This window comes from Poecilia reticulata, chromosome 1 (genome assembly GCF_904066995.2).
Source record: "Poecilia reticulata chromosome 1, P_reticulata-male-v2, whole genome shotgun sequence".
NCBI lineage: Eukaryota > Metazoa > Chordata > Actinopteri > Cyprinodontiformes > Poeciliidae > Poecilia > Poecilia reticulata.
The window spans coordinates 12289065-12312471 of record NC_088830.1 but is presented as its reverse complement, the minus strand read 5'-3'; the positions used below and the strand labels follow the sequence as shown (position 1 = coordinate 12312471).

General features: G+C 40.2%; 2 protein-coding genes across 6 annotated transcripts; both read left to right on the top strand.

The window, feature by feature from the left end:
* Positions 1-944: 944 nt before the first annotated feature.
* On the top strand, positions 945-16070 carry cp110 (centriolar coiled-coil protein 110). Of its 5 annotated transcripts, none has more exons than XM_081606183.1 (10): positions 946-1444; positions 1711-1836; positions 3998-6494; positions 7685-7827; positions 11208-11264; positions 11697-11813; positions 13136-13237; positions 13340-13456; positions 14313-14395; positions 14885-16070. In XM_081606183.1, the coding sequence occupies exons 1-10, from the start codon at positions 1307-1309 to the stop codon at positions 15045-15047; spliced, it is 3543 nt and encodes a 1180-aa protein (XP_081462309.1). In that variant the 5' UTR covers positions 946-1306; the 3' UTR covers positions 15048-16070. The 5 variants fall into 5 exon arrangements, with proteins under 5 accessions (XP_081462317.1, XP_081462319.1, XP_081462312.1 ...); XM_081606180.1 differs by having other exon boundaries at positions 11178-11264; XM_081606191.1 differs by lacking the exon at positions 1711-1836 and having other exon boundaries at positions 945-1444; positions 11178-11264.
* A 141-nt stretch (positions 16071-16211) lies between these two features.
* sirt7 (sirtuin 7) lies at positions 16212-22931 on the top strand. Its single transcript, XM_081606220.1, has 10 exons — positions 16212-16800; positions 16915-17052; positions 17395-17499; positions 17575-17645; positions 17736-17808; positions 17896-17994; positions 18569-18805; positions 19097-19177; positions 19256-19362; positions 21137-22931. Exons 1-10 carry the CDS (start codon positions 16474-16476, stop codon positions 21354-21356), a joined length of 1458 nt encoding a protein of 485 aa, XP_081462346.1. The 5' UTR covers positions 16212-16473; the 3' UTR covers positions 21357-22931.
* Positions 22932-23407: the final 476 nt, after the last annotated feature.

Genomic DNA, 23407 nt, shown 5'->3' with positions numbered 1-23407 from the left:
TGTAATGAGTCAGACAGTAATACCATGATGAGGCAAAGTGTTTTTAAAATCTTCACTGAGGCTTTCTAAAACGCTTTCACAAATTTTTTTTTAATCCCAACCCAATGTGGTTTGTAGATTTTAATACTGTGGCTAATTTAAAAGATAAGATTTGTTGCAATATTGCAATTTGGAGAATAGTTTTCTTCTGACATTAAAAACGTAACACGACCTGACCAGAAATCCATCTTTTGCTGTTCAGAATTGGAAGTTTCACAGCCTATAGCCGGGAGTACATTAAGATCAGGTTCTCCAACTACCAGGTTAACAGTATATCCGCTTCTGTTTTCTGAAACGTTTTCATGCTTTATTTATTTTGAGCCGCCCCTTGCTTTGGATGGTTGACCCCAGCAGCTGCAGTTCTTGCATGAACAGTAAACCGAATGAACCCCTTCTGCTGCCCCACAGATGGATGGATGGACACTCAGGGAGAGTTTCATAAATCACAAATTATGGCTTAAAGCATGACATTAATGTAAAATGTTTCACTGTTTGTTTGTGTTCTCACATTAGGTGGCCATAATGCATGAAAAAATATTTTGTGCACTTTATATTTAACTGCAAAGTTTTGTGACTCTAAACTGTGTTTAAAAGAAGGTCTGAGAGCAATCCAGTTGCTTTTAAAAATACTTGAAAACTAAAACTGAACTTTTCATTTAGGAACAACTTTTGTATTTCACCTTTATCTAACCAGGAAAAACTCGCTGCGGTGAAAAATCTCTGTCAAAAAAGACACATGGGTTTAGACACAATTTCAACTTAAACCGTAAACAAGCACACATTTAAAAGGATCTACAATTAGATATATTTATTTCTAAGTCCTTCGTGCCAACATAAAAGTGTTCAGAAATACCAGTTTTGTTGTGCTGTACCTTTGGACGGTGCCACCTCGCTGGCAGTCCGGTCCGGGTTTTCTCGCCGTCCCAGCGGTGTCCAACTGTCACCGTCTGTTGCTCCTGGAGGAGAGGCGGGTAAAATGTAAACACTGGGTCCTTCACCATGGAGACTTTCTTTAGTTGTTACTCGATAGACTTCATCCTTCCTTTCTCAGTAAACCGGAAACTTCTACCAACCCAATTCCTACGTGTTGGTGTGTCGAGCTGAGTAGTTGGTCATGAAATAAACAGCATACCGACACGGAACGTTATGTTAGCTAACTTAGCTAGCTGCTACTAGCCGGTGTCAGCTAGCGTTAGCAAACATTATTGGTGTAGTTTAGATTTGTTAATACCCTCAGTTACCGACGACTGTGTCCTCATGCAACTTGATGGAGAACTACGCAGAGTTTGCACAGCTTTGTCTCTCTAGACTGAAGAAAAATGAGGCAGAAGAGGAGGAACACCGCAGACCTTTATCAGCATCCTCCCTCATCCGCTTCTATGGACGACCTATCCTTCCTCCACTGGTACGATGCTAGTTTTAAGACAGTTCTCTTCATCTCGGTAGCAGTCACTACTTTATGATCTAGGCTTCTGGTAACCATTTATTAACATGAAAATACACAAATAATTTCCAGGGAAAACCGCTCATTGTACAATCTGATGAGATGTGAAGTTTACTGCTCGGTTAAACATGGTTGAATATTAAAAAAGAGCTTGAACGTGCTGTTGCTTTTTAGTTTACTGCTTTGTTTAAGAATACCAGTGTGTGTGCGCTTTGTGTTGAAAACAGCTCTCAGGGAAACAGAGAGAAGAGATGAGGCGACACAGAAACGAAGCACAGGAAGCTAAAGGCAACAGAAAGCTCAAGGATGACTCCAGAATGGCCTATGTGCAAACTATCCTGCACAGTGTTCAGGTAATCATACTGCACAGGGATGCTCCGATAAGGCTGGCCAATCCCGATTTCTTCTTTGAGGTCCAACCTCAAAGAAGAAAAGTGGAGGACATTTTGATGATATTTGTCACAATGCTTATTGAAGATTATCATACGGCAACATTATTTGGTTAAAATTTGTAAGGCTAACTGCTTTCAGATTATCTTTTCTGCTCACAGCATCACCATCCACAGCGATTCTTTAAAGATACTTGGATTATATGAGTTTAGATAATATTTAGATTACCTTTGGGATGAAAAAAAAAGTATGTTTAAGTTTAATTGAATTAGCAATTTTAAGTGCTTCTGGTTCCTTAAAAGAGACAGAAGTTCAAAAGAAAATTGAGTGATTACAAAATTACCCTCAATTAAAAAAAATGAGCAAAAAAAAAAAAAACACGCATATCTAACCTTGATTTGTTTTATACCAAACTCAAAACGATGTGCATTAAAAAAAAACATCCAGTTTGTACAGATTGATAAAAGTGAATGTGTTCAGTTTGGTGCATTTTTGGGGAAACAAAATCAAACCTGTCACTATTTAACTTGCTGCTCTCCAGGGGGATAAATAACTGCCTGCTATTTTAAAGAATAAAGTTTTTCAGAATAGTGGAAACATGAGAGGACAACACTCATAGCTTCACTTTGGTTTAAAACTTTAACATTAGGAACATGCGGTGATAGTTACCTCTGCTGGACAATGACGCATAGATTTAAGTTGTCCAGGGACTTTGGGAGTTGCTAAAGATTTGCAACAGTAGTTTAATAAAGGTAAAACACCCCAGCAGTCTTTTAAATCAGGTCTCCTATGGGGAAGATAAATCAAGAAAATTAGCAGGAACACCACAGAGGATTCCTTGTAGGTATCCGAGAAAGATGAATTAGCAAGTGCTTCCAGTTGGATAAATGCAGTTTAAACTGGTTTAATTTTACTGCCCAAAATCTCTGGTTCTTTTCTCTTTTTTTTCTCTCCAAAAGTAATTTTTCCACTGGCCAAAAAATATTTTAAATTTAATTCTAAAGTATAAATAGCTTCTAAATTCTCTGTTATCATAACACTTTAGTGTGAGGATCAGGATAGCTTTGTTCAGACTGCTGTGGAGGAATTTGTTAAAATGGTATCTATATTTATTTATTTATTTAGTTTCTTTCTTTCTTTCTTCCGAAGAATTATCTCCCCATACTGGTGTCTGTTTCCTTAAATTTGCAAATTTGCTTTGAAACCCAGATCATGTTGGAAAGAAACACCTATTTTTAAGATATTGTGTTTCAACAGTTTGTATATAATAGGGGTCTAAACAAAATAAAAATATATAAAGATTCAATTTGATGAGGAATTCACTGAGAAATTAGCTGAAGATTTGAATTAGAGGAATTTTAGCTTGACCAACCGGTTCTAAACTTTAAAGTCTGATCACTTTCTGGTCACTAAATACTCTTAAGTGCTAATGGGTTGGGCTAATAGCAACACTCGTCAGTGTGGAAGTCGTTACTGAAGGAAGAAGCAAAGCTTTATCAGTTTCAGTGACGATGAGATGTTTTTAAAAATAAAGGCAGAGAAATCTCTATAAAGATGTAAGAAGACATTTAAAATGCAGCTGTATTCATTTAGGAGACATTTTCACTGGTCATTCATGCAGCTGCAAAACGTGAGACTTTCAGCAGATAACAGGAAGGCTAAACTTATTTCTGCAAAGTTCCTCCATTCTCTGCTCTTTATCTTTTAAACCCTGTCATGGAACATTCTGGTTTTGGTAAAGTTGTCCATGTTTTGGATACTGCTGAGTATTGAGGGTCTACATTCTCCATGAGATACACACAGAGACTGCTGTTTACAGTTGCTGTTGCTAACTGTGCCAATTACCAATAAAATATGTTAAAAACAATTTGAAATGTCAACATTTTATTCAGTATATCTTTGTTATAAATCAGCCAAACCCTGCAGAAAAGCAAGCAAAAAATAAAGTATTTTGAATTATGTTAATCTTATAGAGAAGTCAGTTTTGGTTACAAAACTGGTGAATGTTATTCAGCTTCTAAACTCTGATTAGAGCATCTGTAATTTTGTTGCCTTTTATGACATTGCTAAAAAACTTTTCCTTTGGTCTAATTACTGTATTTTTTGTTTGTCTTGTCTGTGCAGCTGAGAAAGACACCAACACTGCAGGATTTACTCCTAGAAACGGAGACTAAATTGGAATTTTCACACTTGTATAACAACGGCAGGTTCTCCGGGTCCTGCAGTGATGTTTCCGTTGGAACCAGGGAAAGTCTTTCACCAGGACCTGCCGGGAAATTAAAGAATGGCATCGCCCAGCCTCCAAAGATTTCCACAACATACAGTGCCTGTATTCCTTCAAGTAAGCCGCCTCAGCAAAGTTTCCAGGAAGAATACCTTACTGAGCGACTGGACTGCCAACAAGGATCACAGCCATGTTCCTTTAATGCTACAAGCCACCAGTCACTATCCTCAGGCTATGTCACTTGTGAGAATCAAGAAAACGCCACAGCTGATTCTGTCCGGACGACAGAAGAAACGAACAACAACGGTGGCTTTTTCCTTCACAGCACCTCAAATACAATCGCCAAGATGCCTGATATTATCAGCCATCCTCCCATAGATGGAGAGGAGCTAGAGAGGACTGGACTCGAGTCGTTTTTTTGCACAAACATGATGGGACCTAAAGATCTGTGTAGCACCTCATTTCACATCGATTCACTGAGATGTGACCCTTTAAGAGCCCAACAGCCTGAATCCAGTGGTCCACACGGTCGGAACAAAGAGGTCGACATTCCTTTTACAGCTCATCTAAACCCTGCCAGGAATAACAGCACAGAAACAAATGATGGATCGTTTGCTTTGTCAGAAAAAAACAGCCTGTCAGACAATGCAGATTTACAGCGGTCGCTAAATCTGACGGAAGTCGTCCATGTTCAGAAACCCCCCAGCAAGGCGGAGGCAGAACCTGCAGACATTGAGATTGACGTAGCTGACTTAAAGCAACCCGAGGAGTCTCGTCCTCTGAGCCTCCAGGCTTTGCTGAAGAAGTCTCAGGAGTATCGGCGGCGCCAGCGAATGCTGAGGAACCAAGCCAAAAACACTAAAATGCACCAGGAGAGAACGCAGGAGAAGCCAAAAGAGCGAGCGGAGGAGCCGAACCTGTCTGACAAGGAGAACGATGAGTTACATCACAAGTGCGCTGTGACGGTAGAGGGCAAAAAGACCAAGGAGGGGAGAGGCATTCTTATCTGGTCGGAGGAACCCTCGCCTCAGAAACCCTGGAAAACAAACAGGATTGAGTGCGAACGCGTAGCAAAAGATGGGAAAGCAATGGAACACTTCAGCATTGAAGAAGAAACATTCTTAAAAAACAAGCTGAACAGTTCTGAAGAAGTCATAGCGACACCTAAACAGGTCAGTGTTTTGATTCAGCAGCAGCAGTCTTTGATGAAAACCTCCCTTATCCAAGGAATGTTTAATGAGCCACCTGGTCTGCCGTCTTTTCATGGAGGAGTCGAGAAGTACCGTTCTGTCCCAGTCCCAAGCTTCTGTCTGAGTCCCGTTCCCTGCAAAAATAAAACAGTCAATGCTGCAGCAACACCAGAACTCAAATCCGATTCCAGTTCTGACTTTAATGAGGTCAGAGTTAAGGACATAAACCTCAATCGCCAAAAGAGCCCAGCGGCAGTTCCTTCTGGGAATGTCATCGTTGGAGACGATGCCACAAGCATGTTCGCCAAAGGTTCGCTGCACATCGATGAGCTCGAGTCCAACCTGTGCAGTCTGAAGGTGCTGATCTCAGATCTGGAGTCAACAGTCAAAGAGAACTTGGACAATCACCGGGAACCTAACTGCAGCGTGCAAAGTGATGAGAACCTTGAGAGCAGCAAGGACTATGAACAAATCGAAAACGCCAATCCGGATAATTCCTCCTGCTGTTTGGAGGACACACAGGATGCTGCTAATGATGATGATGATGGTAATGAAGTAGATGACTTATGGCAAAGACAATCATTCATTCAGTTTAAGAACATGGATAAAGATGTGGGACCTAATCCAAGGTCAAGTCTCAGGGATGTTTCCCTACAGAACGGCTCTGAGATCATTAAACTAAGCCAACGTAGTCAGGTCCGAGCCTCAGTGAAAGAAAACAGAAATGAGATGAGTGCAGAAAGAGGAGGCAGCTGTAATACGCAGCGTGGTGTTTCCAAAACGGAGCAACTCCCTTCGAAAAATACAATGTCCGTAGCACAGCAGATGCGAATACCCAGTATTTTCCGAAATGTTACCTGCAAAAACGTCCCTGCAGCTCACCTTTTACATCTTAAGGAAAGAGTGGGGAATATAGCTGCTGGCGCTGAGGGCCCCGCCCCCTCACAGTTTCTTAATCGGTCGTATGACGTGGACACGCCGTCGGACCTTTGGTTGCAGGAAGGATCAGGGTCCGACCTCGGTTCACAGCGTAGCTACAATCAGACAAAGGGTCTGACTCCAGAGAGTTGTGGTGAGGATCAGTCAGGGGTGTCTAAGGTCAAACGGAGACTGCTCATGCATGTGACCGAGGGGACCGTGGAGATGAATGAAGGAAGAGGCCGAGCAGTGGACTCTGTGGTTGGACCAAACTCCGGCGCTCCTACAGGTAAGGACAGAGAGAAGGACTATATGAGATATGCAGGTTTTAATTCTCTGAAACAGTAGAACAGGTATGCTGAAGGAGAAAACACAAATAATTATTTATAATAAATGAAGTTTAGTAGAAGGACAGTAGGATAAGAAAGTCACCAATTAGAGTTTTGTGACCAATTTCACATTTTCTTTGTTCTGCCAATAGCAATTTTAGTCAGTATGGATTCCTCTTTAAGAATGATGACAAAAGATACGAGAACAGCACTGAGAGTAATTTTTTGTTGTCTTTTTAGTATGAGCAGTCATTAGTTATTTATATTTGCAGCAGAGTCAACATTATAGGGTGCAATTCCTTCAAAAGAGGATTTGACTAATAGTTAAAAACAAAAGATCAAGAGTTGATATTTTAAACTAGCAGTGTCCCGATACAACTTCTGATACGATATTGACCCAATGCGATATCAGCACGAATCATGCACACTTTTATTACTTATTTTATATTGTTGCATGTTAGAAAAGACTTGATCAGAGAACAATAGCCAACAACAACAGGTTTGAGAACAACTGACACATTTATTATTAACCATTGAGTCTGCATGCCAGCCCTGCTGGATAGAAATGCTGAGGCGGACTCAATGCTGGAATGGAGTGCTTCTGTCAGAGGTTTTAGACATGCTCAGTCTGATATTGATATCAGACTGATTGCTGATATCAATATTAGATTGGGACTGTCCCTATTTTAAATCCACTTCAGCCCAAATATTTGTGAGTAGCTCAGTTGGCATCGCTGGCTTTACAGAAGTGGGTATCTTCATGTGCATCTTCTAGACATTTTTGAATGCAGAGAAGTTCAAAAAGATAAAACTTTGCTGTGTTCCGGACAGCCTTCCACTTATCTGGTTAAAGCCTCGCTCTCTCTTGCAGCCTCAGTGAACCTCAGATGTGTTTTGACAATTCAATTAAAATGCAGGTTCCTTTTAAAACAACTGCTTACAGTTTCCTTTGCTCAGTCTCAATGAAAACTGATCATTATATCTGGTGCACTGTTTGGTTGGAAAATTAACTTTGACTTTCTGACCACCTGGTCATCAGTTGGAGCTGTTCCTGGTCACCGACGGCTTTCTTCTCTAATTACTCTGCATCTGAATTTGGCCTTGAAATAATTTCTAACTTTTGACCATTTGTTTTTGTCGTCAACTTTAGCTGGGGTGTATTTGTCTGAAGACTGCGGCTTCCAGAAACAAGAGACACTGAAAAGTAAACAAGAGCGACTGAAACAGATCCATGCAGCTCAAGTCCGAGCCCTGCAAGAGGAGCACAGGAAGCAGCAGGAAGAACTCCTGCAGGTGAGATCATTCAAAACATGATTTGGCAACTCTGAGGGAGTAATTTAATGTGATTAAGATAACAGATCTGTGCCAACAAATTTGAATACCACAAGTACAGACCGTAGTCAGTATTTATGTTTTATTTAAAAGTCCTAGTTTCATTTGTTGGCCAAGTGCATTGAGTGCATCTGTGTATGTGTTAGGTGCCAGCACAGGTCATGCAGATTGTGTAGAAACCCTATTGCATGGTCTTTTTTGTTTGAAAACAAATCTTTTATATCAAAATATCAGAGTTTATAGAACATGCTTTCACAAGTACATTGGTTTCGGATCCCCACCTATTTGTTGTTTAGCATTCACATATTTCTCTGATTTGAGTGGCGCGTCACTCAAAAACATTGGCGGAAAATCCGCCTATTCGAGTACTTTTTTTCCCCCCTAGAACTAATCTAAAATGTTCGAAAGAAAATGCAACTTGGGAAGCAGAAATAACTTGGCGCTATGCTACTTGACACGCTGTTGGCTGGCGTTCGCAAATCCCGGAGCACCATTCGTTGTCCTTGGCACCGATTGGCGATGGACGGTTGTGGTCCACTTAAATTATTCTGTAGTTGAATAACATGGACAGTCTGTCCAACCAGGAAGAAATCCTGTGGTTCTTCTTATTTTTCAAAAGTGTAGGACTTGTTAAAGACAAGTTGCCAAAAAAACAGCTCTTGTTTTGTTTTTATGATCCGCCTTAATCGTCAAATCAAGAGACAGTCCTGAGAAGTCAAATTAGATTTTGATTACTTCAATATTGCATTCGTTTTATGAGCAGGATTCAAGAGAGGACAAGCCGGGGAGATGAGGGGTTTAAACAGTCAGCTGGGAACTCCTCGCTGTCAAGCAGGTGATAAACAGGAAGGTATTAGACTGAGGAGACGCCGGGTGAACTCTCAGAGTCCAACAGCCTCTGCTCTACAAGCACCGAGGAAATGTTTCAACAACAGAATCACAAAAACCTTTATCGGGTACTTTTGTCTTTAATTTTAGTCCCAACGCTCTTAGTTTGTCTTTAATCCAACTGCTGATAATAACAGCTAAAACTATTCGATAAGCGAATAAGTACTATTTTTATTTTTGACTTTGCTTTGACAAAAAAGAAATTGCTCAAAGTACTGGAATCGCTGACTGTTTGTGAAATTGAAAATAGGGCTGAAACAATTAGTCAAATTAATGGTGATTACTTGATAATCGCAACAATCGTCTACTAGTTTAGACACCGAGTAATTGTTAACTGGAATGTAGATTCCTAAAAATGGCCATTTTGCATTTAAGATGCTATTTTACCCTGAACTTCTTGAGTGGCGTTTTTAGCTTCACCTGTTTCAAATTATGTAAAAAATTTAAAAAAAAGCTCCCGTTAAACATCTTTTGCTATACAATTATTAATAATTAAAAAAACAAAAAACAACAGATTAGTAAACCCTTTTTTTTAAGCTGCAGATGCATCCTTTGCTACAAATGATCAAATATTCACAAAATAAATGTTGCTATTGCATTTTAGGCAATAAAATGTTTATCTTCTCATTCTTAAAAGGTATTTAAATTATTTGCTTGCTTGTATTTTTTAATGTATAGCTATCATTGTGTAAAAAAGCTTTAAGTGGTTAAATGAAAAATCTGCAGAATGTGTTTTTATCCGATTAATCATCAAAATACAAAATAATCGATTACTAAAATAAGTCGCAGCCTTAATTGAAAACAAAACTTAGTGATGTTCAGAGAGTTCCTACTTTTTTATTTTAACCTGTCTTATTATCCTGCTCACTGTTTGTGATCATCATGTTTGTACCGCATAGTAATAGAAAGAAAGAAAGTTAGAAAGTAAAAGTTTAAACAAATGAACTAGTTTTAGTTCCATGAATATTCATGGGGTTGTTTGGACTGGCAACAACCAAGCTGCTTGAGGTTTTGTTAAAAACAAGCTCATCTCCAAACATCATTTTGTTTGTCCCCACTGAATAAATGTACTCAAACGAAAAGCTGGATTTAAAAAAAATAAAAAAAATATGTACACTTAAATCAGAATTTATTTCCCAGCTTTTCGCACATCTTTACCAGCGGGGCCAATAACAAATGTGTCTGCATCTGTGTGTTTCTGAAACACCAGCAGCAGTAAAACATTTACTCTGAGGCGGTGTATTGTAACAGCGCAGCATCCTCCCCATTGGCCTGCCTCTTGCATCGGATTGCATCACTTATTGCCGTACAGATTCTGTGCAGCGTAATTCCAGAACGACACCAATAGCTCACCCTGCCCGGGGTTCTCGGCTCACCCAAAGTCACCTTTGAGGATTTATAAATCAGCGTCTGGCTCGCCTCGGCTTTGTCTTTTTGGAAAGTGCTTTATGAATTTCTGACTCTTTCAGAAGAATAATAACTCGGGCTGCTAATGCTTCTTTTGAGACTAAAAGCACATAAGCGTTCCCGCGCAGGTCGTGTGCCTACCTGTGAGAGTGAGCTCCTGGGCTGGGGCCAGACTGCAGACGTCTGCTCATTACGAGAGACCTTCAGACTCCCCCCAGTCTGGAGGAAAAGGGGGATTCTACCATAAATGTTTCATTACATCCCTAAAAGACAAGCTGGCACGGCTGCCTGTTTCCCTGTGCTTGCGTGTGTATGTGTGTGTGTGACCATGCAAGGCTTCAAGGACGCCCGCTGTTCTCTGGCAACTTGTTCCCGGTTCCGTAGCCCATGTCCGTATATTTGTTCTTGGCTGCTGTCCTCGCCCTGTTAATTGTGGTCTCTGTTTAATTTATGTATCCTTAACAACAATATAATTAACATAAGCTGTTTAATAAAGAAGACTTCTCTCTGGCTCCGTGACGCGGTGAGAGCGAGCTGGCCGGACTCTCCGGCGGAGGGCGGAAGGACGGGGGGACTGAGGGAATTGACACAGAAAAGGGAAGGATAATTTGCTTAATTCATGAGCGTCTGTGGTTAAGCGCCAGATCGTCCCGCTGAGCGCCGCCGCTAATGATTCCTTCTTCTTCTTCTTATTCGCTCCCTCTCTTTGTTTTCTATTATTCCACCTCCAACATTGTTCTTACTGTCTGCTTGTATTAATTTCCCCGGATCTCTCTGGTCCTCGTCTCATCCTTCTTCCCTCTGTGCCCCGTCACTCCCCTTCTGTCTTCTTCTCTCTACCCTCAATTAATTTCTTCCTCCTGCCTCATTTGCTGTCCTTTCCAATTCAATATTTTCCACCCTTGTCTTCTCCCAGACTCACGCACACACACACCTGTACCTACACACACACACACACACACACACACACACACCCACCCATTCTCATATTTGCTCTCTCCTTCTGTCCATCTCAGGCGTTGACAACACGTTACTGTCTCCTGCAGGACGTGTCTCCCTGCTCTCGACTTGGGGACACGGTGACCTTCTCCAGCCTCCCTCAGGTATTACCACAACATCTCCACCTTTTCACCTGTGCAGTTTCTTATACCCGCTCTGTGGATTTTTTAAATCCCAATCAGCACCAATCGCGTGCTATTGTGCCGGATCTAATCAACTACCTGAGTTCCCGTTAGACTCCATTTGTTTAACAAACGTGACCCTTTAATACTGCGACTCTTGAATCAACAAGTGAGTGACAGCGCATCAGCTGCTTATTATTCTGTTTATTATTCTCTGTTCTAATGATGAGCCGCGAGTCCACTTGCGCCGATGCTCCGAACAGATGCCAACAAAAGGACCTTGAGACGCCGTGGTGGAAATTAATTGGTTGTCATTGATGGAATTAGTATTCTCCTCTGTCTTCCCCCTCTCTTATCATTATTCACCCTCTCTTTCTCTATCTCTCTCTCTTTTTCTCTCTCTGGCTTCATCAGCCCCCGAGCCCGCTCTCGCAGCGCTGCCGCCCCCTGGTGGCTGCAGCCGTAAAAGGTTTTCTAACTCGCAGGCTGCTGAGGACAGAGAGAGTTGTGCAGCTGGTGCGCACCATCAGGGTGAGTAAAAACAGCAGGACTGACGGCGTACACTAATCGCGGTTTGATGTTAAAAAGTGGCTGGCAAACGTATTCATGCCCTGAGATGAGTTTTTTCATGTTTTCTTATTTTAACTAACTGAAACATTGATGTACTTTTTTAGATTTTGCATGATTGACCAGGAGTGTCCAAACCTTTTGACGCGTGTGTCAAGATCGTCAGCTCAAAGCACTCACAGACAGAAAAAAAATAAATAAAAAAAATGTATATCCTATTCAACAATAAACTAAAAATGAACTATTAGGGATGACCTGATACAACCTTTTCACTTCTGGAACGATGTAGATGTCGCAGCTTTGATTATTGGCTGATGCCAATATTAACCCAATATGATATCAGCTTGAATCGTGCGTACTTTTATTACTGATTTTGTTGTGTGGATTGTTAGAAAAGGCCTGATCAAGTGATGGAGAAACAACAACAATTGACTGATTTATTATTAGCCAGTGGGTCTGCATGTGGGATGCAAGCGCTGCTGGATAGAAATGCTGTAGAGGAGTGCTTCTATCGTTATGTTAGAAATTTTAGATGCAAACCACATATAACCCGATACTCGTTTTTTAGGCTGATATCGGACCAATTTATATCAATTTCAGACTGTGACATCGCCACGAACTCTTTTAATTAAACAAATAAAGTAATCAGATTATTGTAGGAATGAGATCGTAGATCCAAACTTCAAGTGTTTTTTACACGTTTTCCTCGGACGTCCAGTTGGCTTTTTGTTTTTGGCTCAGTTGAAGAAAACTTCAAAAGTGTTTTGTCTATTCTCAGCAATACAAACCAGATGTAGGTCAGTGATAGTCATTTGAAAACACTTTCAGTATTTAGTCAAGGTTTAATACAGCAATTAAAATCAGATTTGGGTGCACCAAGGTGTACTTTAGAGTATATGTCGATGAGTAGATGTGGTCCTTGTTACCATGACAACAGCAGGCAACCCAGGAAGCTTTGGAACAATGATCACTTTGTGTTGCGCCTAACATTTTTGCAAGTAAATTTTGATTTAAAGTCGTCTTTTTGTTCTAACTTATTAAATTTGTTCTTGAATTGTGGGCGAGAGGCCACACAAAACGAGTCCAAGGGCCGCAAACAGCCCCCGGACCTCACTTTGAATACATTTGTACACATTTTTAATAAAGTGTGCTTTGTGCTTTTATCACGTTACACCCAAACAAAACACCATCAAGACAAAATATGGAAAAGCTCAGGCTGTATGACTGTTTTTGCAGTACTCTCTATATGTTGCTGTATGTGTATCTCTGTGTGTGTGTGTGTGTAGGACACGCAGCAGTTCCAGCAGGCCTTCCAGCAGCAGAGCGCCAGCAGAGGGGATCGCTGTAGTAGGCAAGATGTATTATTGCAGGAGAGAGTCGCTCTGCAGGTGCGAACACAAACACATGCCGTACAGACATCTGTTAGCTCGCGCCGTTACGAGCTAATCATTAAAACCATCTTCTGCTTTTTAATTGTTTCTTCTCTCCAGCTGCGCGCCGCCCGTTACGAGGTTTACGACATATTCTTCAGTCTGTCAGCCGGAGAGCAGATGCAGCTGATCAGATGGGACAGAGAGCTGGCCAGGGAGAGGCAGCTCAGACGGCAGGTAATCTCCCCACAGTGTGCAGTAAATCCTGGGGTGGTGGAATTAGATGCAGGTGCACAACAGGTGATTCTGGACCATCTGGGTCTGTAATAAAGTAACATGGAGCATACTTGTATCATGGCTCAGTTATTTTAGTTTTATTTTTTTCATTTATGTTGAATCAAAGTAAAAATGGGTGTTTTGTTTCTAGCCTTAATGTTTTTACCCGATCACTCTGACCAGGACTTGACATGCAATGAAAAAACAACACATGGAATATCATGTGTTGTTTATTTAGAGATGCACCAATCAGAATTTTGTATTCAATTTTAGATCTCCGGTTTGACCTCTAGACACAGATTTCTCTTTAAAGGGGTGGTGTAATGTCAAATGGACTTTTTCGAGCTTTATACCATGTTGTGATGTTACTCCCTCATCAAAAATATGGATTGCTTTGATTCTTTCATGCATGTTTGAGAAATCCTTGATCTCTCAAAGCTCCTCCAGCAGAGCTTCACATGCAACGCTCATAGAAACAGACATAAACTCATCGTCTCAAACCTAACAGCATGTTAACACTAACTAAATTTAGAATAAACTTGAGTATAGCTTTTCTGGGCAGAATGCAACAAAAAACAATTCCTCTCTAAACAATTATGGCACCATCACTTAAATGATCAAGGTAGGTGTCCTTTAGACAAAGGAGACCAAAGTAGAAATGGCCAAAAATTAAAACCAAACATTTTATTTTTTAGACTAAAAGCACCTTTATGGTTAGAAGACTGAATTACTCAAGTCCTCTGCATATATGTTTCTACCCTTTGATCCCTCTTATCTCTGCTGACCAAGCTGTGTGTGTGTGTTTAATCTTGTTTAGAACGGACATGCCGGTTGCAACCGAGGGAAGAGTTCTCTGTCTGCTGCGACGCAGAAATCACTGGAGAGGAAGAGAGAAAGGATGTGAGTTTTCCCTCAGTACCTGAGTTTGTTCACTACAAGTTGAATCCAGCCTGTATTAAAATATATACAGTACCAGCCACAGTTATTGGCACCCCAGTCAAAGATGTGTTAAAAGCCTTAAAATACATTCATCTTGTATTACTCAAAAGTAATTGTTTTAAGCAGAAATCACTGATGGCATATTCATTGGTACCACCAAGAAGTCTTTTAATCCTTTACTTTGGAAAGTTAATCAGAATTTTGTAGAACTCCAGATAAAACTGGTGGATTCTTACACAGAACTGGAAATGGGTCGCCATCAGGTTTGGCAGCAGAGTACTGATTTTCTTCTCCACAGAATAATTTTAAGCAAATTAAAAGTTATATTTTTCAAAGTGATGTTTCTGGCACTGAATTTGAATTCTTTTTGTCTTGAACTCTTTAGCGATTTTCTGCGGCATCAGTAATTTAAAATTTCAGATAATCAAAAGCATCTTTTCTTCCCTGCAGGATTCAGAAAAAGGCTGCAGAATGTCACAGGGGGGCTGCGGCGTGGACCGGCCCGAAGTCTGGATTCTCGGCCGAGAAAACACAGGAGACAAAAAAACGAGGACAGTTTAAAGCGAATCCTCAGAGGGTTCCCAAAAGCGTTTGCTCGTCTAGACCTCGATGACACTCTCCTAATTGGCCCCAGTGAGAACTCCTCTAGCAACGCCCTCAGCCAACTGAATAAATGCTGGATAACAAACCTTTTAAATGTAAAATCTAAACGAATGCTGTAGCTGACCGAGCCCAGGAGACACACGGGGGTTATAGAGATGCTGTTTCAGGAAAACTAATTATTTATCTAATATGCTTCTTGTATTGCTGAGTTTTCAGTAGAGGAATCGCAGCTCATCAGAACAGAATATTCTCAAAGAGTTGAAAACAAACGCCTCCGGCGGTTTGGCTCCTAATTCATGGCTCACATTTTGGAGCTAGTGATTGCACCTGTGCTAAAACAAAAAACAAACAAAACAAATGTTTTATGTGCCTTCCAACAAAGTCAGGTGAAGTATGGAGGGCCAAAAGTGTTAAAAATTATTTTAAAAAAATTTAATGTGTCTGTACATATATACATATTTGAAGCGTTATATGCAGATTTGTGTATAATTATTTCACTTTTTGTCTTTCATGGTTTCAATGCTGCAGTGCCATAATTTTAAACTGTTTAATTACTTATTTTTAAAAAAAAACTTTGATAACGGAAATGTTTATCTGCAAGGCAAGTCAATCAGCTTGACTGGTGCAGTGTTAATTCCCCCAACAGATGTGCTGCACATGGGACCATTATTTCCAGAATGACATTTAATCAAATTTGAATTACTTGTGTCACATTTAAATAGTTTATTTTCAATTTATTTTTAGCACTCTTGGCCTTCTATGGTATTGGCACAGTTTGGCTCTTTTGATTTTTGCTTATTCTGTTCTCAGACATACCCAAATGTCACTGTCACATTTTAGACATGGGTGTTTTTCATGCTTGGAAGCATTTGTTGCCTTACGGTTTGTACCGTTTTATAATTACAGATTTGCCATAATATGTGTAGACTTTTGCTTTTTTTACATTCTTGTGTACAAAGGCTCAGTATGTTTGGTATTTATTTGTTTATATTTGATAATAAAAGTTTGTTTTTTTGTGATGTTTCTAAAAATACGAGATTGTATTGATATCTTTCATAATTACATTCAGATCTGCAAAGATGCATCAAAAGATTCAGATGACAACATGGGAGTGGCATTTATTCCAGATTTTTATTTTTTTTTTACAGTGGTTAAAAGGGTGAGTGATGTACGATAGGTCACTTAAAACAATCACTGGTTCAGAAGTTCATTATTGCAAAGTTTACATAACGGTAATTCAGAGGATAGAGTATATATTCTCAGTTACAGCAGACGATGTATAAAACACAAAGAATGAGGTTTATGGTAGTATTTTTGTGAATACTAGTAAATATTGGGGTAAATGGAAATGAGATGGCAGACAAAATGCCAAAGGTAGCAACAAAACATGGCAATATTGATATGGAATTAATTTCAGTAGGTTAGAAATTAAAGTTATGGAAACGAGATGCTATCCATTTACAGTTCAGTTTCTTTACTGGTTTATTTGGAAGGATTTGTTTTCTAAACTTTCTGAATCTAAGTGCAGTTTCACACCCCGTGCAGCAGGGGTCGCTGTCGGTCGCCTCATCGTGTTGATTACTCTCCTAACGTCCGCCTCCGCTCTCGGTCGCTTTGTTTTGAATAGATTAGCTTGTTTCCAGCTAACCGGAGTCGGAATGGAGGAGGATCCGGAGACCGGGAATTCATCCCGGACGGAGAGAAAAGCGTTGGAAAAAGCCAAAATACTACAACGTGAAAGAGAGAGAAAAGTTTTCCGACTGGTAAGACGACATTTGAAAAGCGTAATTAGATAGCGGTGTACCGCATTAGCAGGCTAATCTAGCAGTCGGGGCTTTAAATCTGTGGTTTCCATGGGGTTCTCGGTTGTTCCGCAGGTCGGACGGGTTCTGAAGAAGCCTGAAGCTGAGCGGTCGGAGGAAGAGGCCGCAGCGCTGCTGCTACACAGAGAGGCCGTGGACGAGCTCTGCAGGAGGCAGATTCGAAGAAATGTCCTGAAGAGGAAGCAGGAGGAGGTGAGACCAATTGATGGATGAATGAATGAGCTCAGCAGCAAACTACCAAATTGAAAAATACAAATGAAAATACTCTTGCAGGCCAGTAATTTTTGTCACTAGGAGAACATCTACACCTGTCAGTCAGGTATAAATGTATGATCATTGGTCCCTTTTTTACAACCAGAACAGACTCAAAATCACAAGTGGGGTACCTCAGGGTTCCATACTGGGGTCCTCCCATTAGCTGAGATCGTGATGTGTCAATAAAGATAAATAAAAGTTATAAATGAGCCTATGTGTTCTCTTTGGTGCCTGATTTCTAATATGTCTAGCATATTTATCCTTATGTGCTGTTTGCAGGTGTTTGACGATGCTGATGAATTGAAGAGTAAAGTCAAGCAGCTGGCTGCAGCTGTCAAGCAAGCCAATCACCTGGTGGTTTATACTGGAGCAGGAATCAGCACGGTATGCAGGACCTTTCTTCCTCTGTGTTTTTGTGACTTAAAGGTTTCCCAGAAGTGATGACTACTTTAATTTTAGGCAGCCTCCATCCCAGACTACAGAGGCCCTAACGGGGTGTGGACGCAGCTGCAGAAGGGCCGCACCGTAAGGTGAGTTATATCTGCTGACGGAAATTGAAAGCCATTTCCAGAAATATTCTGAACTGATTTTTGCTCTCTTGTTTCTGTTTTCTTTTATAGCTCTTCAGACTTGAGCAAAGCTGCACCAACCGTCACACACATGTGTATCAGGATGCTGCATAAAGAGACGCTCGTATGTTAAAACCCAAAAAGGTGGTGATGTTTGTTCCCTTTCTTCCAGGAACATCTAAATGTCTTCTTTTTTTTTCTCCCAATTTAGGTGAAACATGTCGTTTCTCAGAACTGCGATGGACTTCACCTGCGAAGCGGTCTGCCTAGACACGCTCTGTCTGAGCTCCATGGCAACATGTTCATCGAGGTAACACTCCTCTACCATGGCTTCTTTTTTTTGTCTCTCACTGATTTTTGTCACTTAAAACTAAAATTATTTCTACTTTCCAGTAAGTCAGGATGTTGTTGTCAGACAGTTCAGTTTTTGTTCTTCTTGCAAAAGCAGTGGACATTGTAGAATGTCTTTTTTTACATGCTACTGAATTTTTGACTTCACTATTTGTTTGTGTTTGATTATAGTTGGGATCCAACGTCATGGATGCTTTTACCTATGTTCTTATTTTGATTTAGGCCTTGTGATGTTTGTTTCGGCCTCTCAAACTGACCTGTAGCTCTGGTCAGAGATTTACATAAACCTGTTTTTGGAATGAGTTTGTGGGAATGTGGAGGTGAGACGCGGCTTTCTTATTTAATAACCAGATAGGATTTAGACAGGCTGTTCTCATTATTGTTACAACTAAAAGGCATCTGTTTTCACAGATTACAGGTTTGTAAGTTAAGTTTTTTTTTTGCTAGACAAAATGAATGACTTGTTTCGTAAACCGTCTTGCTGAAGTTTCTCCCTAAGTAAGCAGAGTCGCACCGACCGTCTCTGTTTCCAGGTGTGCACTTCCTGTTCTCCGGCCAGGGAGTTTGTGCGTTTATTTGACGTGACGGAGCGGACGTCGCTGCACCGCCACGGGACAGGGCGCCGCTGCAGCCACTGTGGCAGCGAGCTGAGAGACACCATAGTGCACTTTGGGGAACGTGGGACCCTGGAACAACCTCTGAACTGGAAGGGAGCGGCGGAGGCTGCCAACGAGGCCGACGTCATACTCTGCTTGGGCTCCAGTCTGAAGGCAGGTTTTGTATTTCCTCTTTGTTGGTTATTGTGTTTTATTTTAAATATTCAAAATGTCTTCCAGTTCCATTGTGGCGTGTCCTGTGCAACATGAAAGTTTATTAGTCTTTGAGAGGCTGAACTTACGTTGTTATCAATATATTGCTTGGAAATAATCTTGAATCACAATCATTTCTGAGACAGCTCATCAACCAGTAACATTAATAGTTGTGACAGAAAGTCTAGTTGTTTGCTACCTAAACACATCTAACATAAATGAGTTTTGACTTTTTTTTTTTTCCTTCAACAGGTGCTGAAGAAATATGCTTGCTTGTGGTCCATGAGTAGGCCCGCAAACAAAAGGCCCAAACTCTACATTGTGAATCTTCAGGTACGGTCGACTTGATGGTTGCTTTTTAAATGCCTTCATGTTCTGCGCCAGACTTTATGTTCCTGTTTCTGTTTTCAGTGGACGCCAAAAGATGATCTGGCCATGCTGAAAATTCACGGCAAGTGTGACGATGTCATGATTCTCCTCATGGAGGAGCTGAACTTCCAGATTCCTGAATACGACAGGTATGGATTGGATAAAGCAACAGGGTTGCAAATGATGCTCCATTTAACTTCCTCTGATAAGGACATAAGTGGATGTTTCTGTTGGAGATGCCGGTGTTGTGTCAATCCGCGTTTCCCCAACAGATATGGTTCCCCCTGCGTCTTCTTGCCGCTCCGCGGCAAAATACGCGCGTGCTCGTGCTGAGCACTGAGAAAGCTCATCACGTGCTTTCTCAGTGTAGCAAGCATACGCTTGTTCGGCGCACTAATCTGGGGAACTACGGACACCGTGAAAGCTCAAACAACATGCTTCTGCAAAGTTGTCACACTTTCTTCACGTTTTTGCGTGAAATTAATAATAATACTACTACTAATAATAATAATAATGTTAATAATAAATAAATATATATATGCTATATATATTATAATTATAATAAATAATATATGTTTGTAGATAGATAGAAAGTGCTATATGAATTAAAAACAGGGCAACGTATATTAATGCTCATTATTACCCATCAGATACCGTTCCCCCTAAGTTAAAATCACCCATCGTTTCCCCTGTTTGACAGTGGGGGAACGGTATCTGATGGCCATAAATCACCCATCAGATACCGTTCCCAACATAGTAGAAACGGTATCTGATGGGTGATTTTAACATAGGGGGAACGGTATCTGATGGCCATAAATCACCCATCAGATACTGTTCCCACTGTTTTACAGTGGGGGAACGGTATCTGATGGGTAATATTGAGCATTAAAATGCATTGCCCTGTTTTTAATTCACATAGCACTTATATATGAATTTATTTATTATTATTATTAGTTTCACGCAAAAACGTGAAGAAAGTGTGAACTTTGCCGAAGCATGTTGTTTGAGCTTTCACGGTGTCCGTAGTTCCCCAGATAAGCGCGCCAAACAAGCGTGTGCTTGTTACACTGAGAAATTTCTCAGTGCTCATCACTAGCAATCACATATTTTACCGCGAGGGCGGAGCGGCAAGAAGACGCAGGGGGAACCGTATCTGATGGGGAAACGCGGATTGACGTAACACCGGTAATGGTGAACAGTGCCAAAATAAATCGCGTGCCGATATAAATTACAACAACTCGTCTTTGTTAAACACTCACAGCGTCATTGGCTTGTAAAAGTGTTCATACCCCTTGAGCCTTTTTTCATTGCGACCTTAATCTTCGAATTTTATTTTATATACTAACGCAACATAGTTTAGGTTTACGAAGAAGAAGGACATTTGTACATGTTTTTCTTTCTTTAAAAAAAATCTAAAAAGTGTGAAGTTTTGTTTCTTTGTGAAACAGCTCAATTTCAATCAGATGGGAACGAGAACATTACTTTTGATTTGTCACAGATTATCAACTGGATTCAAGTCTGGACTTTGACTGAGCCATTCTCAAATTCACACATATTATGTGACCTAAACCTTTCCATTGTAATTGTCTTCACAGAGCAGCTGGATTTATACGAAGAACAGCTGGATTTATACGGAGATTAGTATTCGCACAGGAGGACTCTATTTACTAATTAGATGTCGTCTGAAGGCAGTTGGTTGCACTACTGCATGTATGGTGTTTATTGGACTACAAGCCGCACTTTTTTTTTATATAGATTGGTCAGTCCTGTAACTTTATTTTAGTAAGTTTGCAATAGTAAGGTTGAATCATTTTGCAAGCCACTATACTTTTATGACGGAACGCAAAAATGTAAACAACAAACCAAAATGGCTGATTGTCTACGTTTTTAAAATTTTTTCTTTCTTTGTGATTGTCTCCTCAGAGCAGAAGACCCTATTTTCAAACTAGCCACGCCTCTTCGCCCAGAAGAAGTTCAAAGCCATAACCGTGAGGTCTTAGCTGCCTCCGACGGCCAGGAAAGCCCCTCCGCCGAGAACCAGCAGCAGCAGCAGCCATCGGAGGAAACCTTGTCGCTGCAGGGCGGCTGGTTCGGTCGAGGCTACAACAAAGGCAGGAGGAAAAAAAAGAAAAAACCAGCATAACTGAGGGAAGGTTCTTTTTAGATGATGAAGTGCATTCAGGTGCTACCAGTGATTTATGTTCCTTATCTTATTGATGAGCGCAGGCTCCAGCTTTAAGATGCTGCTGCTGCCTGTATTGAAATTATAAATATACACATGCAGCATGTGTATGAGTGATGAGATTTACAGAAAGCTCTTTGCACTGTTATTTTGTTCTACATTCATTCTGTCGCAGCAGCAGGAACTAAAAGTAGCTCCCGTCATGTAGCAGTTTTTTTTTTTTTTTTAATGCTACCTTTTGTACAGCAGTTGCCAGATCGGGGTTAATAAGAACTGCAATTTTAACCCACTTCAGTTGCTGTGGGATTACTGAGCAATGGAAATTTACTATAAACAAAAATGTTGGTTAAAAAGTCTTAGAAAGATCCTGAAGAAAGAAGCTTTCAGGTTTTGGACAGTAATGAAAACACTCCTGCACTTTTTACTCATCTGAATGCGCCACATTCATGCACGGCACCATGTTAGCTTTTTTTAAATTTAATTTTTTTTTTTTTTTTTCTTCAACCCTTTGTGCAACTAATTTGATTTAGCAATGTTGCCTGCTGGTAGGAGATTGACTAGATAAACATGATTATCGTTCTTCTGGTGCTGCTGTATAAAGTGTCAATTACCTTAGTGTTTGTTTGGGAAAAATTAGACTTTTGTTTGTCAATGAAACGTTTCAGAAGAAGCAAGGCAGCAAAAAAAATTTGAGTTTTGTACTGTTGATAAATTTTCTACATGCAAAAGATATATTTTTACTCCATTTTTCAAAAGTTGCTTGTTAAAGTTGTATACATTTTATTTTTTACATTGCTGTACATTTGTGTTTATTTTGAAGGGATTGTAGTTTACGTACACTATTTCTTAAACTTGGTAGTCGTTCTGTAACCTACCATCACATTACTGTATACGTTTTGGGTTATTTTACAATTATCTTTATTTGTTTACAGAGGTGTCAGAAAAGAAGAGTGCCATACTTTACTCATATGTTGGTTACTTCTTATTTTATGTGGTAACGTAATGTTTTCTTTGGTTAGTAACAATTACATTGATTATTTTTTTGTCTCAGGAAGGTCATTTGTTATTGCGACCATGGTGTAATTTATTAAATCAAAAACAGGGAACAGCTATAATGAGCCCATTGGGTTCACAGTTGCTAAAACTGAAAACAGTGTTAAACCTGAATGTGAAGACGACTCTGCTTTCCCTTGGTGCATTTTGTAGAGCATTTGTTTATAAGACAAAAAAAAAAAAAACAATGTTTACCGTTTAATGCTTTAACTCGTTTAAGAACACCAGAGGTGCTAGTGTTTATAAAACATTTTGTTTGTTTTCTTGGCATTTTAATGCTAGCAGGTTTAATTACAAGAGCAGTATCTTGCTGGAATGTGTGGAACATGAGCAGCTGGAGAACTGTGTATTAGAATTGTATGTTAAGATGGTTTGTTGATGGTTTATCACTACCATCTGGTATTAAACTTAAACATTTTTCTTTTTGAAGATGATATTCAGATGCTAAACAAAAACCAGAATATTAAAAACTTTTGTTGCTTATGCTGAGTTCCTTCTGTGGGTCCTGGGCTGGGAAAAAAATGCTTTTACAAGAGTCTGGATGAGAAGAAATAAGAAATATATTAGAACCTTGCAAGGTGAGAACAGAAATACAGAGTCAATGGAGTCTGTCAAATCTGCTCTGACCAACAGTGGATCTGGCTTCCTTTTATAGGTTCTGGACAGAGAAGAGAGACTTGATTGGACAATAGGTGTGAATCTCTGATTGCGATGTACCAACAATTCTGTGGAGCCCAACCCCGATGGCCTGGCCATTTGTCTATGGTTAAGGAATGGAGGTTGTTACTTGACGTATGAAATGCAGTCTCAGTTCTGGGTTGACGAAGTATCACCCTGATTGTCTCCTGGATCACATTCTCTGCTGTTACGTCACACTGTGGAAGTCTATAGGAGAGCAGCTTGACCAATCTCATGATTAAAATCATGCAAACCAATGACCTCATCAGACACAATCTAAA

Coding starts and splice junctions, on each gene's coding strand:
- cp110 (XM_081606180.1), top strand. CDS start 1,307: ATGGAGAACTACGCAGAGTTTGCACAGCTTTGTCTCTCTAGACTGAAG. Junction 13,238..13,339: donor AGGAGAGAGTCGCTCTGCAG/GTGCGAACACAA, acceptor TCTTCTCTCCAG/CTGCGCGCCGCCCGTTACGA. Junction 13,457..14,312: donor AGAGGCAGCTCAGACGGCAG/GTAATCTCCCCA, acceptor AATCTTGTTTAG/AACGGACATGCCGGTTGCAA.
- sirt7 (XM_081606220.1), top strand. CDS start 16,474: ATGGAAACGAGATGCTATCCATTTACAGTTCAGTTTCTTTACTGGTTT. Junction 17,809..17,895: donor TGCTGCATAAAGAGACGCTC/GTATGTTAAAAC, acceptor CTCCCAATTTAG/GTGAAACATGTCGTTTCTCA. Junction 19,178..19,255: donor TCTACATTGTGAATCTTCAG/GTACGGTCGACT, acceptor TTCTGTTTTCAG/TGGACGCCAAAAGATGATCT.